Here is an 18,443-nt window from a genome sequence, read left to right as displayed (position 1 = left end):
CCACTCGACTCCTGAGATACATGCTTTATTTCCTTTTCCCCCAAATGATCCCAAAATATATATTTTCTTTTTAAATGAAGGAGGAAAACAAATGATTAACACCAAGGTGGAAGAAGTGGTGTCTGGACAACGGCTATAATAACCTGTGGCCCAAATGACCCTGTTGTCCCAAGACTGAGTCAGGGTGTGTGAGCAATGATCATGCCCCTGTGGCGTGTTCCTCCCGCAGCCGGAATATAAAAGCAGGACGGGAGCGAGCGCCGGGTGGACAGAGAAGGGTCCCGTCAGGTCACCCCGAGCACACACCTCACCGGTTCATCAGCTGTGAGTGCTTCATCTTTGGCATTCTACACACATCCAGGCTGGTTTTTACTTGTCTTGTCAGTTTAGTTTGGTTTTGGGGGAGAGAGGAGTGATGCATTTTGGTTTCTACTTTCCTTTTGTTTCTGTGGTTTGTCAAGGTGGTCATTTGATCTGTGGCTTTTATGAGTGTCTTATGATTCTCAATTTTAAAAACCATCCCACACACACACACACACACACACACACATCACTACTTTGATCAGCTTCTATGAGCTCCAGCTGAGACATGTAGTTCAGCTTCTGGCAGCAGCCAATCACAAGTCAACCATTGGGCATAAAAAGCAGCAGAGCGTGCCGCCGTGCGGTGGGAAGGTGAGAGGAAGCATTGGCCTGTGTGGTAAGCTGCAGTTCCGGTTTTCTGGCGCTTGTTTCGTGTTCTTCCTCTGAGTTCTTGGCTTGTGCACGAGTTAACTTTCAGTTATGTCTCTCTCTCTCTCTCGTTGTGTTGCTGACTGAACATCTGATTTGTGTCTTGTCTTTAAAGATGGCACTTACACTGGTCTCCATCTTAACTGCTGCCATCTCCGTGGCCTACTGCTATCCTGCTGCCTTCCAAGACCTGGAGGCAATAGGCAGTAAGTGTTTCACGTTGACCTCAATGATCTATTGCTGTGATCCTCAGACTCTCGGCTCCTGAAAGATTTTATTTTGTGTTTCTTTTTCTTTTTTTTAAAAAGAGAACCGAACTTCCATCAAGTTCCTGGCCGTGGGGGACTGGGGTGGAGTGCCTTACCCCCCGTACATCACTGCTGTGCAGAAGGCTACTGCCCGAGAAATGAGCAAAATAGCAGAGCACATGGGAGCTGACTTTGTTCTGGCCCTCGGCGACAACTTCTACTACAAAGGTGTGGACAGTGTGGATTCTCCTCGGTTTAAGGTCAGTTAAGAGACTTGGAAGTATCTCTTGAGAGAGCGTGATGAGAAAAAGCGGCGCGGCGGATGCGATTTTGACTCGGGTTTCTCTCTTGAACCTGCCCATTAGGACACTTTCGAGACCGTGTACACTGCAAAGTCCCTCCGAGTACCCTGGTATGTGCTCGCTGGTAATCACGACCACGCGGGGAACGTCAAAGCCCAGATTGATTACAGCCACAAGTCTGACAGATGGTAAGGAGAAACTTTGAAAAAGCTGGGTCCTCAAATGAAGTCCAGACACCCCCCCCCCCCCCCCCCCCCCCCCCCCCCCCCACCCCCACACACACACACACACACACACACACACACACACACACACACACACACACACACACACACACACACACACACACACACACACACACACACACACACACACACACACACACACACACACACACACACAACAAAGGGTGAACGGGGGCCACACTTGGCTGAACTTTGGTTTACCCTTCATTGTCCCAGGAAGTTTCCCTCTTACTACTACGAGCTGAACTTCCGCATTCCCAACACCGGGAAGACGCTGACCATCATCATGCTCGACACCATAATGCTGTGCGGCAACTCCAATGACTTCGTGGATGAGAAGCCCAGGGGACCCCTTCGTGCAGTGGATGCCAACCGCCAGCTGACGTGGCTGCAGGGGAGGCTGGCCCAGTCCAAGGCGGACTTCCTGCTGGTGGCCGGCCACTACCCCGTGTGGTCCGTGTCCGAGCACGGGCCCACGGAGTGTCTGCTGCAGAGGCTCCAACCTCTGCTCGTTAAATACAAGGCCACGGCTTACCTCTGCGGGCATGACCACAATCTGCAGGTCGGTAGAGCGCCAGATATGATGTAGAAGTCTGCTGTGAGATTTACAGTATGCGCTTCAAATCCCAATCCTCTCTTCCCTTCTCAGTACATTGAAGAATCTGGCGTGGGCTACGTGGTGAGCGGCGCTGGGAACTTCCTGGATCCCGACATCCGCCACTGGAACCACGTCCCCAAGGGCTCTGTGAAGTTCTTCACCGGCCAAGCTTCCACGCTGGGAGGCTTTGTCCATGCGGAAGTCACCAAGAAGCAGATGGTCTTGACCTTCATCCAGGCTAAAGGCACCTCGCTCTATCGCACCGTGCTCTCCCAGAGGGAGTTTGAATAGACGAGCAGACGGGGGAACAGTCGGCAGTTTGTCGATCACACGGTGTCATCCTGCAGTGTAGCTGGAGATCATAGTGAGGGTTAATCCTGTATTTTAAATGTTGGCATTAATATTTCAAAGCATTTGATGTTTTAAAAAGTGAGTTTCTACTAGTGTTTCCTCAAATGATTTGCTTTAATTTGTGTGGAGTGGACGACCACACGGCCTAGATATTTTCATTATGTCATTTGTATTCTGCTTGAATACCGTTTAGGAACTAAGATCAGGCTGTGGCTGAAAATGAAGTCCCACAAATGCCATCAGCAATTTCAGCTTTTTTCTTTGCTTCTGGGTTCATTGTGAGCTTGCGCCTCTTTATTTGATCTTAAGCATGTAGTAAAAACATTAAATTTGTGTCATTTATGCAAATTTGACTCCATTCCTATGGATCAGCTTAAAAATCTACTTGCACATCTCTGGGGAGACATTATTAGACCAAGTCTCAGTACTGTAAATATGATTGTACAAACAGTGGTTTATTTGTTCTGTGCTCGGTCAAATCAGGTCGCTGTTTATTAATGTCATGAACTTCCTCATAGGAAAACCTGTGACACAAATTCCTGAGGGCTTGTATTTTCCCTCCCTCCTTCCTCATATTGTAGTTATACAATTTGGCTGATCAGACTCTGGTTTAGAACTGAGAATGAAGCTGCCGCCTTAAATCATTTGCAAATGTGGATTTGGGTGCAAAACTATACTTTATACTAATTGTGTTCAAGGCTCGCCCTTTTGCAAAAATCATTGCCATGTATATTGTGGAAGTGCTGCCTGTTCACCTATGTTATGGCTTTACCTATTTTTCATATGAATCCTTTTATACCTGCCGTCATCAGCAACCTTCATATGTGTCACACAGCCCTTTAGAAATGCTGGACCTTCAGTAGTTTATATCTGGCGGCCATGTGCAGAATTTAAATGCTGACGGGGTCGGTCGCTGCTAAGGGACGGGAGAGGCTAAGACCTCCCGAGTCACTGTTCTTTTCCCCGTCAGAGAACCACCTGGCCTGCCAGCACAGGATTAGGATGGATGACAGCAGTGACCGTGGCCGGGATAAACTCGGCCAGCCAATGATGGCTAACCCGGGAAGGGGAAGCACAGACCGTGCTATTTTTTTTCTTCCTTCTCTCTTGCCAACGTGTTGAATTTTTTCCTTTACTGCCTCTGTTGTCTGTAAGAAAATGAATGTATGGAAACAGTGTGTTGGATTGCAGCTTCAAAAATCCTCCCAGCATGAAAAAATACAGATTTCTTACTGTTTCATGTAATGTAATGACATAAATACATTGTCTTTCGTGTTTGTCTTAACCACAGTGTGAGTGCTAAAGGGTTACTGACTGTCTGGTGTGTGCCGTATTGATCCGGTTGGGGTGAGTTTCAGTCTGCTGGCATCGAGCATCATCAGACCTGACAGGAGTGAGTCGGTGCCAAGAGGAGGCCGTCACCTGAGGATAAAGGACGGGCGAGGATCACTCCACTTTAACCAGGCTAAACTCCCCGCGGACCAAAAAAGGAAACCTCACTGGGTCACATGTCAGGTCAGGCCGACCGATGATTAGACACAATCCTAATTTACGGTAATCCTTCTACATGTATTTGCTGATCTGTCACCTCCACGGGACCTTGGGGGTGCACCGATAGGTTGACGGCAGGTATATCTCAATCCTCTGTAGGTCCATCACTCATAGTCACTCGTAGAAATGAACTTAAAATAAGTTTTCACCCTAATCGGCAGCTCCCCTTGTCTTCATCAGGCTGTATGGTTTCTGTTCATTCTTTAACATGATTTTCAGAAGCAGTCAACTGTTTTCAGCATAAAAAGGTCTGTAAAAGCTCACTGCCGGATCGGCACCAGACAGCAGACAGACACAGCTACAGACTAAAACTGGAGACCTCACATGAGGATCTGTCAGTTACTGTAAAGAGCCACCTATGTTTCTGAAGTTGGTAGAGACCAAAAACAAAGCTAAAAGATTGACACGCATCAGGTTTTTTGCGAGTAACTGCAGAATGTGTAAATTAGCAACTGTTTGCTCATAAATTGTTCTGCAATGTGATATAGCTTGTGTTTCTTTTTTACAGTTACATCAAAATTTGAGCCTCCTTTGACTACATTGTTTTCTTTACCTCTGTAACATATTCAGTTAACTTCATGGTTTTCGTGACCACATTAGATCTCCTCAGCTCCACAGTCACACAGGTCTGGACTCAGTTCCCTCGGAGCTTCATGTTTTAGGTTTTACCAGCTGCTGCCAAATGTCCGGAACTGCAGCGCAGTAATCCTGCACTCACATGTTCCACTTCCAAACCCGGACAACAAACCTAATCCTAAAAAACGTCTCTCCACCCTGGTGAACACAAGTAAAACGCGGTCAGGCCCATGTTGGTAGTGTTTTTCATCCATACTTATAATTATTCTCATAATGTACGATATGTACAAGTGAAATCTGAGCTTTAATTTTTTCTGAATCACACTGAAACCAACTAGTCATGAACCAACACAGACATAGCAATCCTGAAACCCACATCAGTAAGTTACCCTAGAAAAGAAAAAAAGAAAACCCTGTATTACATAAATATAATAAAAGCTAAGATGTGATGAAATATTTCAGGTCAGCTTCCTCCGTTTGTGCCTTTTTCAGTGGGTCCTGTGGCCTGGGACCTTCTGGTATAGTGCGACCTCAATCTGACCTTTGACCTCCTGCGGCACCAGCGCATCTCCCACAGAGTCAGCATGAGGTTAAGAGCTCTGAGATCTCCAGTCTGAGGAAATAGGATTATAAACCTTCCCTCTTCCTGCGAGTCACTACTGACAAACGAAACTTGTTGATTTACTCTAATGAAGGTGAGAGTAAGTTGAAACACCGGTTGAAGCGTGTTCCTCTGGATGATTTCATGACGAGAGAGAAAATGTGTTTTTAAGGGTCCTACAGATAATATAATCTCCAGTCTAAAAAAGGCTCTTTGTTTATTATTCAGTTTATATAATATGGTGGTAGTGGTGTCATCCACTGTCTCAAAGTATTTCTGCAAAAATAATTTGCCCAGAACTTCTTATGAAATAAGTTTTTTTTTCTATCGTTAATTCTTTCATTTGCAGCTTTCACTTCCTCCTCTATCCGTTCTTTTACACTCTTTGCACCAGTGCACCCCTCGACTTGTACATCTGCTACATCTGTGCACTTGTTTTCACTTCAGGTTGTCGCGAAAAATCCGCTCGGGCTTATTAGATAGAACACGTTGAATATCTCTGTTTCTGTTTCTCTTTCCTGGCTAGTGCCCCTGTACAAAAATAGAGACCTCTGCCCAAGTTTGTGACGTTCGTCCACTCAGATTGGGCTGCTGCCGCCCGCTTATCTAATTCTACGGCTCAAAAGTAATAAAAGGGCGCTGTATTAAGGACTAAGCCGCTCCACTAATCTTCTCTCCCTAATCTCCATCCCTCACTGAAAACTGGCACTCTGGATTCCACAGATGGGCAGATAAGCAATGCCCCCAAATGAGAGTTCTCCCAAAGATCAATCTATTGATCTATCTATCTCTCTATCTATCTATCTGTCTATCTATCTGTTTTGACAAAGAGAAAATCATGAATGTGGAATTATGAGTGGAAGGGCTGATACCGTGCAAATGCGAGTATATTCGTTTGTAATGTCACAACATTCATGCGCTTTTAATACCGGATTTCTGCATCGCAGCCAATATCCTGCTAAAAATAGAACCAGAAATCATTTTTTTCTGAGTTGTGTAACAGTGTGCTCGTGTGTGTCTGTGTGTGTGTGTGCGTGTGTTAATGCCAACAAGCAAAATTAGAGAATTTTCCCCCCTTTTAACAACAGTTTAAAAGATATGTTTTGAGTGGGTCAGGTACCAGTATTTCTGTTACTTTGGGATTATCTGAAATTTCAAATAAATCCATCTTTAGTATGAAACAAGAGGTGGAGGATCACTTCTCTGTTTGGAGGCTTACATATTTTTTTTTAATCCATTTTATGCACACTTGTAATGGGTATCACACAGCCACCTTAAAGCAGTCACCTCCCCTAATTGAATTAACTTCACCCTATTACTTAGTATAAGTTGGGCTGATCCTCCTAAAGCCTGAAAATATATTTAGTATCAGAATAAGATTTGAGTGTTAGCAAACATTACATTAGTAGACACCACCGCTCACCTTTATTTGACACAAGAATTCAGCACAGTAATGTGCACACTTCTCTCTTCTTCAGGCATTCAGAGTCATTTACTGTGTAGTTCTCAGTGAATAACTAATAATACTCTTTGGATTTTAACTGGACTTTTGATTGAAGTTAATGATGTGGCCAGACATAACCTAATTATGAATTTGAAAGATTCTGTGTTGACTTTGGTCACAAGCTCTTAATAATTCAGCTATATCTGAAGTTTTCTACATTCAAAAAAAATGTAATCGCTTGGAGAGACTGTAGCAAGTCAGGACAGGAGGCAGGAGAAGGGAAATAATCGTTATGCTGACTTGGCACAAATCCACTGGGAAAAGGAACAAGTTCCATCCAAGGCTCTCCCACTAAGCATTCCGGGCTCCGTCTGGGCTCAGATCCTGGGAGAATCCAAGTCGAGTACAGAGATCTGTCACTCCAACAGATGTTAATCCATTCGTCCAGATTGGCCCTTGTGTCTTTCCAGGTAAATGTGGAAAATGGTTTGTCATGACTGCAGGTCATACGATGTTGTGTGTGACACTGACTGTTTTGCTCTCCCAGAAGTCGCTCATCTCAATCCGACACCTTTAGACAGTATGTGGGCGAATGGTGTATCCGAGGGGAAACAAGGAGCATAAGAAGCTCAACTAAAGAAGAAACTGGGGGGCGACAGTAAAGATGCAGCACATGAGAAGACCTGCCCTCGTCCCTTCGCCCATCACGCGTCACTCTCCTTGGGGATTGGACGATTGTAGGATGGGCTGTTGATGGAGTTGGGTAGAAATGAAGGTATGTACGGGATGACGGCCATCAGAGGGCTGGCCAGCGGGCCGTCATTCGGGGGCGTCATGGGGATGATGACGTCGTCCTGGTCCCACACGTGGAACGCGTTGGGGTGCGAGTGGCTGAGGGCAGCTGGCATGTTCAGGAGGCTGACCCCCTCCACCTCAGCATCTTTTTTCAGGTCATCATCAACCGGGCCCAGCAAACAGTCTGTGGACAGACGGAGGAAGAGAGATACGACATTTATCACACAATAAGTTGCCCCCGCCATCTTTGTCGTCTCGTTTTGATAGCACACACCATGACCGGTACAGAAAAGTCCACTTAAAGCAAGTTTGCAGAATTATTCCAGCACTTTTGCTCCAAAATGAATTACTTTAATTTAAGTATTTTTATTTGTTAATAGGTCCTGTGTTGGCGGTGTAATGATAGTTAAAAATCGACCTATGAAGTCATAGATCTACACAGTGAAGACAAAGAATGCCCGATAATGTGTCCTACATTTCCAGTTGCAGTGTAATAAGTTTTAAACCAAAAGACAATCACTAAACAACCATGTTGAGCAGCGTGAACCAGATGTGGTGACAAAATACCATATGTCAGCTCATAACATCTAGATTTTGGTTAAAAATATGGAATTTATTTTGGAATGGTGACTCAAATAAACTATCAATCAATGTTTAATGGAAACATTTTATTCAATATTGAGTAAATCATTTCATAATACTGTTAACTTCAGGGAAAATTTTGTGAATACAGATGAGTCATATTTCGCGGACAGTTTAGCTGTAAGAAATATTCCTCACGTGATAAAAAAATTGGAATGAATAAAAAACACCGAACAGGTGTATAAACAAATGTGCGGGATTTAAAAACAAAACCATTTATTCTACGGTATGTTGTTTAACAATACCACACAATATTGTGTCGACGTATGAGGATTGATGTACCTCCAACAGACTCTGAGTACCTGTTATATCCAGCATGAGGTCTTTGATGAGGTGACCCACAATGGCGTAAGCAACAGCGACCACGACCAGGGCGGCCATCAGTAGGTAGAGGAGAGACTTGGGGAGCTGGATCAGGTCCCTGGGTGGAGGCTTGTACTCCTCATACAGAGGCTCCGAGTTGTGAACCAAGAACTGGAACGACTGTCCGCCTTGGTCTGTGTAATTAAAGCCGTTCATAATCCCGGAGTGCAGGTACAAACTACTCCATAATTTTCAAAGTCAAAATGTGTCGCATTGGATTCGTCCACTTGCTGAGATGTCACTGCCTGAAATGCAGAGAAGCAGAGTCTAGGTTAGGTCTCCTGCTTAGAAATGAGATGTTTACGTCTTATCATTTATCTTGACTTAAATGGAAGATTGTACGGCACATATATTCAAATAGTGATGGGAATTTTCTTTTTCAGAAATTCCAAAAACATGGAAATAGGCCAGTGAGTAAATTCACCCACCTGTCAAGACCAAGATTTTTCAGCTTCCAGATTGAACACATTTGGATCTTTGCAGTGACGTCTCACTAACATTCTTCTACACAGCAATTCATTACTGTAACCATCACTTCATCCTGTACCCAACAGGACATTTCAGCCCCTCTGGCTTGTGCGCTGTATCCTCCCCGCTGAAATAATCCAGACTGTGGGCGGTGACACAGAGAATCAGAGAGAGGAAGGGAGGGATTAAAACTTCCAATCACAGCGACGATCAATCAGTCCCTCATCCCAACGCCATCCTACCCCACACAGATGACTTCATCCACAGCAACATAATAACCAACCACGAATCCAAGACCCCCCAAAAAATGTCAGTGTTTCCTAAGAATTGTTGTTTCTTAGAAATTATTGTTTGAGATCATGAGAAATAAATCCTCAGGGAAATGACTTCCTGACTGAAAATGCTGAAATGAAATCCCACTCCACGTCCAGTTTTATCCTTGCACACACTGTACTGTGATATAATGTATCATGGCTTACCGTGTTTTTTGTAAAATGATATATAATATGAAATATACATGATATATGATATATAAGTTTTCTCTCTATATGGGTGTTATAATGGTCAAATCAGTGGAAACACTGCTGGATAGGAGTGGATTTACAAAAATACTTACAATTTTGAGGTACTTGTACTATACTCAAGTATTTCCAATAAATGCGACTTTGCTCTTGCACTCCACATTTAAGAGAAGTAATGTGCTTTATACCGCACCACATTCATCTGATAGTTAGTTATTTTGCAGATGGAAACTTTTTTTTAAATCATATCTCTAAGTAGTTTAGAAATTATGATGAATTGTTTGAGATTGACCAACCTGAAAAATAGTCCAGTAATATACTTAAAATAATATAAAATAAAAGTAAGTTAATTAAGCAATAAGGTATGACATAGTGACTTTTCCTGAATTACAGCACTTTTCCTTTTTTTCCTTTTTAATTTTTTTTTTTTTACATTGTAACTGAAATCACAGCTACTCTACTGCTACTGGTCAGGTGACAACATCTCCTCGTTTAAACCATTGACTGTATGAAATATATTATTCACAGTTTATTTTAGAAACACTTCAAACCTAAAAAAAAGAAAGAAAAGTCAAGCACTTTGTTGGATATAAGGTTGTTTTACATCAGAAGGACACCACGGGATTTGCTAGCACAACACAGTAGGAGAGCATGTGTGATATGTTAGCTAGGAAAAGTTAGCACGAGCTTAGCAAGTACAGAGATAGCAGCACTTGCTGAGCAGCACTGCCCTTTTACAACATCTTTATTTCTGCAGGGTAAAACCATAAGCAATTTGTTTTCCGAAATACTGTGAAGTGTAAGTTGTTCATAACTATATTTGTTCCGTGGTTTACGAGTGTGAAGCTAAAGTGAATCCTGCGTTTAACAGCCCAGAGGGTTTGGCTAAAGCTAAAGCTAAGGCTAAGGCTAAAGCTAAAGCTAGCTGTAAATGGAAGATGTATCAGATAAGCAGCTAATGTTGGTATATTATATCTAGAAACGTCTTCAAGTCGGTCAGGAGACCATTCAGACAGTTTTTCTTTCACAGTACTGCTGTTATTTTATGTCTGGAAGGTGTGGCATTTTAAAATTACAATTATTATTGTGAATCCAATTCAGGTTCAGCCCTGCAGTTTCAACCGGACCAAAGATGGATCACACGTTTTCATTCCCCTCCCAGTCCACTGCCAAGACCGGACAAGAAGACGCACAGATGGTAACATTTAATCGTATGAAGACTCAAAATACAGCATTTCTAGTAGGTCAAAGCAAGATGACATAAGCTGATGGGGAATAGAACGAGAAGAAGATTAAGGTTTTGTTTCAATCATCAATGGTTGCGATGAAAATAAAACGGAAAAATAAACCCCTTATGATAATAACTTGCTCGGTGAACATTTCTGGAGTCACACGTGTACTGTGAATGTTTACCGTCGAGGCCATCGCACGCCTAACAACGGAAGACTTTATAGCTACTTTGTCCTCGTCATCGCAGATAGAGGAGAAAGGCCCCGACTCCTCGATGGGGAAGTCCTCAGCGCCAAGCGTGACTGAGGTTCAAGAGCGTCACCCCAGGTACGCGACCGCCTAGGGTCGACGCAACGCACCGAAATAATGATCCGTGTTTGCTGGCCACCTGCCCCGTGATGAGCATCGCTGTTGCCTCATTGTTCCTCTAGACACTAGATTGTATCCAAATTCTGCTTCTATGTCGTTTGTTTTGTGGTATCTACTGCAGCTTGAGCATCGATGACATCAGCAGACAAGTGCAGGAACTGGTGGAAAAGATTAACGACAGCCGCACCAGTGACCAGAAAGTGATGGACAGCTACCAACGGGAGTTAGTGGAGAAGGTACAAATCTTATGGTCCTACTTTAGTATTGGTTTTTTTTGGGCTAGTCCACCACTATGTACAAATACTCTCTTTCACGAGAGAGGCCTAATTGCACTCTGTGTTCGGTGTGTATTCTGGACCACATGAGGCGCTCTAACCTGGTCAGTTATCTGTTTGTTTCCCCAGATGACAGGGGCGTGTCAGCAGATGAAGGAGAAAATGTTCATGGTCTATGAGGAGAACAGCATTGAGATGCAGGTGAAGCTGCAGGAGCTGTCTCAGGTGCTGGGGAGCTGCACCAAACTCAGCGACGAGCTCCTGGAGGCCAGACGGGCCCTGGCAGGCCTCCGAGAGGCTCTGGCCATTAGCGAGACATCAGAAGCCCAATAAAATACTTACTGTTTTTATGTCCATATTTTAACTGTTTAATATTTTACTTTGAATGTGTTTACATGCTCGTGTTTATTATTATATTGAGCATTCAGAAAGGTTCACTTTGTCCAAATGTTGGCGAGTATACTATTACTCATTTTCGTTTCCCGTTTCCTTCTTCCTCTTTTTTCCGAGAATACACCATCATCTGTCTGTGGTTCAGGTTACTGCTCGTGATTGAAGTCGGAGAAAAAGAAAACAAACGCTGAATCCATGCTTTATTTATGTTCAATGTCAGTTACAGCGTGTTGATTCCATAAATAAAAACTACTACAATTAACAAGAACACAATAAACTGAATTATTTGGCTCTGTGGTGTTGAAATAAAATGTTGGTTATATATTTTCATGCCCACCTGTCTTTTGGACTTCCATATTCCACCAAAAGCAAATGTGAATCTTAAAAACATGAGGATTTCATTTGATTTCAGGGTATCAAGTGGATTCCACACAGCATCTCAGCCACACTTAACAAATCTCAGCACCAATTCTAACCATTTATTTACATCCTATTAAATTATGAAAAAATAAACCAATTCATAATGCCACAATTTTATAATGCATTCTGACTTTGAATTTCTTATATTAAACATACAAATGTATCATATCTCAGTTGGACCCATTGTTATGCTCAGTTACATATTGGGATACCAGACAGAGGTGGTAATGAATGTTTCTATCAAGAGGTTTAGAAGAAACAAACAGTAAAGGTGATGAGGTATTTGTGATTGTTGTATCTCCCCCAGGCAGAAACACCTTCATTTGGGGCCGATTAATTACTCCTCATGTTTCAACAGATATCATTCTGATGAACAGTCGATCTCAAGAAGCTTTACTTTCCAACGGTGAAAGACTGCAGTCCAGTGATGGCTCTGCCCAGGATCAAGGCGTGAATGTCATGAGTTCCTGTATATAAAAAAAACCCCCATCATAATGAATAAGTTACTTTCACGTATAGGGATATTTGAGCTATCTTTAAAAATGTGATTAAAAGAAACAAGATAGTTTATAAACATTTACCTTAAGCCTGTTTACTGACTTGAATTTAAAGTGTTCAGATTTATGGAAATAAATGTCTTTCTAATCAAGAGTCAACCTGTAATAATCTGTGCGCTGCTGGCCTCTGGTGGTGAATCTACATAACTGCAGTTAAATGTCAAAAACATGTTCCTGGTAAATATTGAACAAACTAAAGTTGAATGTGGTCATTCATGTGTGCTTACCCTCGTATGTGTTGACGGCCTCCAGGTTCATGACGTGACGGATAATGTGGTACTCATCTGCGATGCCATTTCCTCCCAGCATGTCCCTGGCTTGTCTGGCAACATCCAACGCCTTGCCACAGCTATTCCTCTTCAACATGGAGATCATCTCTGGCGCTGCTCTGTTAGATGATGATGATGATTATGAGAACAATCAAATTAGAGGAAACCTGTTTAATCTAATTTAAGAGGGGATCAGTGGTTAACGGAGGCCGAAACAAATGTGAAAGAGAAGACTCACTTCTTCTCATCAATAAGTCTTCCCAGGGACAGACACGACTGCAGGCCAAGAGTGATCTCTGTCAGCATGTCAGCCATCTTCTTCTGCATCAGCTGGTTCCTGGCCAGTGGCACCCCAAACTGGATTCTGATTGGAGGACAGAAAGAGAAGCTGAGGCAGGCTTCCCACAAGGAGACGATCTGTGCAGTGTGATATTGCTAACGTTAAGACATTTCTGACTGGATTTATATTTTGTTTCAATGAGCTGCAATGAGCCCCCATTTCCGGGGAACTTTTTTCCGAGGACCTAGAGAGTTACTTCAAGGCTTTGGTTTCCTGTTTAATATATGGTTAGATAAGATGAGATAAGATAAGATAATCCTTTTTTGATCCCCATGGAGAAAATATGGGTATTCCATCAGTCCAAAGACAGAATGACAGGTAAAATGAGAATAGAAAACCCAATAGTTCACTGGTCTGAAGACTCAGGAAGAGACGCAGCCTCTGTCAGATCTTCAGACTTTGACTTCATGTTCACACATACAGATGACAGAATATAGTGTACCTGTCCAGAGTGTACTGTCGGGCAGCGTGGAAGCAGAATTCGGCCGCTCCCAGAGCTCCCCAGGCGATACCATACCGGGCGTTGTTGAGACAGCCAAAGGGACCCTAGTCACAAAGGTCAACAACGGAAAAAATGTCTGTGTTGAAAAAAATATTTGCACACAGTGACATTAATGTTGATAGATTAAAAACTTTTTTTTTTTGGAGCAGCCACTTACAGCCAGACCAGAGACGTTGGGCAACAGGTTCTCCTGGGGAACTTCCACTTCATCCATCAGGATCATGCCAGTGGCGGACGCCCTCAGTGAGAACTTGCCCTCGATCTTGGGGGTGGCAAAGCCCGGCATTCCACGCTCCAGGATGAAACCCCTCACTCTGCCGTCCTCACACTTGGCCCAGACCACCGCGATGTCGGCCACGGGGGAATTTGTGATCCTAGCAGACGGAAGGAGAGAGTGAGAAACAGAAGAAAAAAAAGTCCGTTGATAAAGTTGCATGATTTCACATTTTAGTATTCATATTTTAGTACAAAACACAAAAAGTCTCACACCAAGTTTTGGGTTATTAGGTTTAACTAACCTCATACAAAAAAAGTTGCTCTGAAGGGAGGAGCACTGCCTCTGTTCATATTAATACCAGACCTCATTTACATTTTAAATAAACCTATGATCTATAACTAATAACACTGGGACAGAGTTAGTTTTATCCAACTGTACTTTATATAGTAGGCAGCTTAATAAACCATTTTTAATTTTTCTTATATGCATTACACCACTAAATTATTTATCCTTGACTACACTTGATCATCTATATATTTGTCTTGTGGCTTGTGACCTCCGTTTGTCCAAATTACCAGGTCTTGGCTCCGCTGATGGTGAAGGTGCCGCTGGACGGGTTGTACTTGGCCTTGGTCTCCATACCACTGGGATCGCTGCCGTGGTTGGGCTCCGTCAAGCCAAAGCAGCCCAAGATTTCTCCACGAGCTGCAGTGGGAAAAACAAAAACACACAAACACACCAGATAGATTCAAATTAAAGTGTCTTGTACCTTGCTTTTTTTGAAATGTCATGCCGCGTTGCATAAATAAAACATGTTTGTTACCAAGCCTCGGCAGGTACTTCTCCTTCTGAGCCTCTGTGCCGTAAGCGTTGATCGGGTGCATGACCAGTGAAGACTGGACACTCATCACTGACCGATATCCACTGTCCACTCTCTCCACTTCTCTGGCGATCAGACCGTACGCCACGTAACTGGTGCCAGCACAGCCGTATCCTGCAGGGTGGACAGACAGGAATTTTAAGTCCTCCTGCAAATAATCCTAACCCAGAATGTAGTCTTAAAGTGACAAAAAATTAAATCATGAAGCGATTAAACAAAGCAGACAGAAAAAAAACATATCCAAAACAAATGTAAGGGTACACTGCACTGTTTATGATGGGATAATGTGCTTTTGTTTTTGTTTACCTTTAATAGTTGGGCCAAGGACACCCAACTCTCCCATCTCTGAGACAATCTCACGGTGGAAATCTGTCGCACGGTGCATGTTGGGAAATCAGGAAAACACACAATCAAACATTTAGCAGTTTATAAAAACACTTTTATAGGAAGACCGTTGATGTGAAACTGAATTATTCTGTGCTACAATGAGATTTTCTCTATAATCTAGATGGTGTGAAACAAACACCTCAGAGGCCAATTCTGCCCTGGATTGTTTTGATCACAAGATAATCTAAATAGTCTGTATATACAGTCTATGGTGTACTGTAAACCCTACAAGCTCTGATCATGGATGTGTGTTCGGGCTCACGTTCGTGTCTGTTGGCCATGAGGATGCGGGGCATGAGTTTTTCCTGGCAGTAGTCGCGGAAGGAGTCCCGGATCATGATCTCCTCCTCTGTCAGCTGACCCTCCAGGTTCAGAGCGTCCCGCCAGTTGAATGGCACCTTGGCTGAGGGCCAAAACATGCAGAAGCGCACATACAGTGGTTATGTCACCATCATGTGGTAAGACAACGTGTGACGGAATCTGGGCAGACCACTGTCGACTCATTAGAATGTCACCCACCTGCCTTTGCCGGCTTCTGGACTTCTTCAGCGTCTGTAGAGCACAAAAAATGAAAAGAAAGTCCTGAATCCTGTCTGCTGATTAAACATAATTTTCTGTTTTCACCTCTTGTATGTTTTCCCCCTCTCTTAAGATCATCAAGAGACATATTCATTTCCATAAAGACTTCCATTATCTCACCACACTGCCTATGTAGCTTAAGGATTAATGGCGAATTTCAAACGCACCTCTGGGAGCTGCAGCAGTGGTGCCCTGAGCTCTGGACGCGGTGACAGCGGTGGCACATCTCTGGCTGTTGGAGAGCAGACGGCTGGCGGCACTTCTGAGAGCCATTTTTCCTGAATGTGGAGGAAAAGAAAAGGAGAGATTTTTTATAATTTTTGGGGGTATTATGTGTTCACAGTTAATGGCACATTGTTATGTGACCTGTGTTGCAGGTTGAGTTCCCAGACCAGTGACAAGCTGGCAAACACAAAACACAGTACAATGTGGTTAATCACCAATTTATAGTGATTGTTGTAATATTATAAATAGAGCCAGGCCGATAATATCGGCCGTTATGAGCCTTTCAAAGACATAACAGTATCAGCAGATATTTTTAGAACCCTACAGATATTATCGGCCAACTGATATGACCCTTAAATATGCATTTATGTTATTGTCATATAAAGATTAAGTTTGTGGTTAAACTAAAATATCAAGTTACAATTACATTTTTCTTGTCATAAAGGTTCGATAATGACCTCTCAGAATCATACATACATACACACATATACATGTATATTTCCGCCGATGTATCGGTATCGGTTATCTTGTACTCCCTAATATCGATATCGGCCCCCGAAAATCCATATCGGTCGGGCTCTACTTATAGACACATTTTTCGGATTAAGTATGAATTAACCATCAATACATTGTTATCACTCCATGCAGGACAGAAAATGTAGCTTAGTTTGTATATGAATATGTCACAGGGTCAAACAGCAGCTTGTTAAAGAAGAGTCCTGTGAGCCGTGTTTCAGAGCACAGCAGCACTCACACCTCTCCCCTGCGACGCGTCAAACTAAGGGGCTTCATATTGTTAGTGACTTTTCTTCGGTAAACCTCGTCCTACGCAGGCCGGCGGCACGGTACCTGTTCTCCTCTCGGCGGGTTTGTCTGGTGAGTCGGTGTCGGTGTGACTTTGCTGCAGCCGCGGCGAGGCGTTATAAAAGTTTCTTAAGTAACATCGCTGCCGGTGGAAACGTCACGGGGATTACGTCACGGCCACGCCCCGCCCCGCCCCCCACAGACTTGGGACAGTAGGAGCTGCTTTCCGCCATGACGGGCGAGGCAGACGCAGGGACAGGGGCCCCTCCTCTCGGACGGACTCCCGAAAAAGTTGTTACAGCAGCACGACAAACTCTTCAACTCTCCGCAGTGCAGAGGCAAACACTGTTGACTACACACGATGCGCACTCCACTTCCGGTGTCCCGCAGCGCACGTTGTTCCAAGTTAAAGTCGGGGTGTGTTGAATTAGATCCGGAGCGTGGCGCGTCCTCACTCAAAATGGCGCCGCCGCGCTCCCGCGGGCCCCGGGCTGTGCGGAGGGTGTCGGCCCGCGACTTTCCAGCTCATTGGCCCGCTAAAATAAAAAGTACTGGAGCCAACTTTGGTAAAGTGACACTGCAGCTGGTGTCCTCCCAATGCCGCGGCAACAACAACCCCATCAGCAACATGGTGTTGGGGTTGGGGTTATTTACCCTTGATGGACATGAGGATTGTGGAAAGGCAACAAAGCAAGATAGTAAGAAATAAATAATAACAGTAATGTGAAATACTTTTAAAAAGTTTTCAGAGACCAAATATTCTAAGTTTATTAGCCCAGCAATTTCAAAATAAGACACGAACCAGCTAGTGTTGGTGTTTTTTTCCCCCTGGATAAAGCATAAACCAGTTGAAAGTTAATTACTGACATCAAATGTTACCAGGAAGCTCGTTTGATTGTTTGGCTGTTATTTTAGATGCTGTCGTGATCTTCTTCAGACAGATAATAGCATTAGATGACTTTAAATTATTCATGACTTTACTGGTAAACGTACACATGACACTTTTGTGGCTAAAAGGCGGGGCAGAGCGACAGCCAACCGGATTATGTAAAGTTACAAGTAGTCTCTCCTAATTGGTCTTTTAGAGGATACATTTTTTAAATGAATGTTGTTCAATTCTATTTTCTTGTTTGTTCATCAAAAAGTGTCTGTGGTGTCGATGTTAGCTGAATGGAGTACCACCAGCCGTTTCTGCACTGACGCCTGCAATGTATCATGAAAAATGTGTTTTCAGATTGAATATGACTATTGATTCCATACTCTGAGTTGACTAATCTGGGTATCCTTCTATTTTTTTATGAACTTTTATTGTAATTTTCATATCATTTTAGAAAACACAGAAGAATAATCAAAGTAAAATCACTCTCTATGCAACATCACCACATCGGATTGTTATTCCCCTTGTATTAACATATGTGTATATTGGTGCATTTGGTCATATTTAACCACTTTAAAGATATCCTATAGTTTGATCTGGGACTGATTGTATACAAAAATAACTCAATCTGCAAAGTAAACAAATGTCCAATACAGTAAAAAAAAATACTGTACACAACTGA

General features: G+C 43.2%; 3 protein-coding genes across 4 annotated transcripts; 2 read left to right on the top strand and 1 right to left on the bottom strand.

The window, feature by feature from the left end:
* Positions 1 to 554: 554 nt before the first annotated feature.
* Positions 555 to 4,510, top strand: acp5a (acid phosphatase 5a, tartrate resistant). Of its 2 annotated transcripts, XM_035636231.2 has the most exons (6): positions 555 to 700; positions 848 to 938; positions 1,041 to 1,240; positions 1,346 to 1,470; positions 1,744 to 2,089; positions 2,177 to 4,510. In XM_035636231.2, exons 2-6 carry the CDS (start codon positions 848 to 850, stop codon positions 2,414 to 2,416), a joined length of 1,002 nt encoding a protein of 333 aa, XP_035492124.1. In that variant the 5' UTR covers positions 555 to 700; the 3' UTR covers positions 2,417 to 4,510. The 2 variants fall into 2 exon arrangements, with proteins under 2 accessions (XP_035492124.1, XP_035492123.1); XM_035636230.2 differs by lacking the exon at positions 555 to 700 and having other exon boundaries at positions 712 to 938.
* Positions 4,511 to 9,055: 4,545 nt separating this feature from the next.
* Positions 9,056 to 11,972, top strand: syce2 (synaptonemal complex central element protein 2). The gene is made up of 5 exons (XM_047333646.1): positions 9,056 to 9,225; positions 10,539 to 10,635; positions 10,915 to 10,994; positions 11,158 to 11,272; positions 11,441 to 11,972. Coding segments are annotated over exons 1-5 (498 nt in total). The 5' UTR covers positions 9,056 to 9,223; the 3' UTR covers positions 11,645 to 11,972.
* On the bottom strand, positions 11,892 to 17,353 carry gcdha (glutaryl-CoA dehydrogenase a). The gene is made up of 12 exons (XM_035636229.2): positions 16,930 to 17,353; positions 16,023 to 16,133; positions 15,796 to 15,828; positions 15,539 to 15,679; positions 15,196 to 15,258; positions 14,833 to 15,003; positions 14,585 to 14,714; positions 13,950 to 14,166; positions 13,733 to 13,836; positions 13,189 to 13,314; positions 12,909 to 13,069; positions 11,892 to 12,591 (listed from the first exon to the last, which is right to left on the bottom strand). The coding sequence occupies exons 2-12, from the start codon at positions 16,126 to 16,128 to the stop codon at positions 12,518 to 12,520; spliced, it is 1,326 nt and encodes a 441-aa protein (XP_035492122.1). The 5' UTR covers positions 16,129 to 16,133; positions 16,930 to 17,353; the 3' UTR covers positions 11,892 to 12,517.
* Positions 17,354 to 18,443: the final 1,090 nt, after the last annotated feature.

This window comes from Scophthalmus maximus, chromosome 8 (assembly GCF_022379125.1).
Source record: "Scophthalmus maximus strain ysfricsl-2021 chromosome 8, ASM2237912v1, whole genome shotgun sequence".
Taxonomy (NCBI): Eukaryota; Metazoa; Chordata; class Actinopteri; order Pleuronectiformes; family Scophthalmidae; genus Scophthalmus; species Scophthalmus maximus.
The sequence above is the reverse complement of the archived record's forward strand: the minus strand, read 5'-3'. Positions and strand labels throughout refer to the sequence as shown.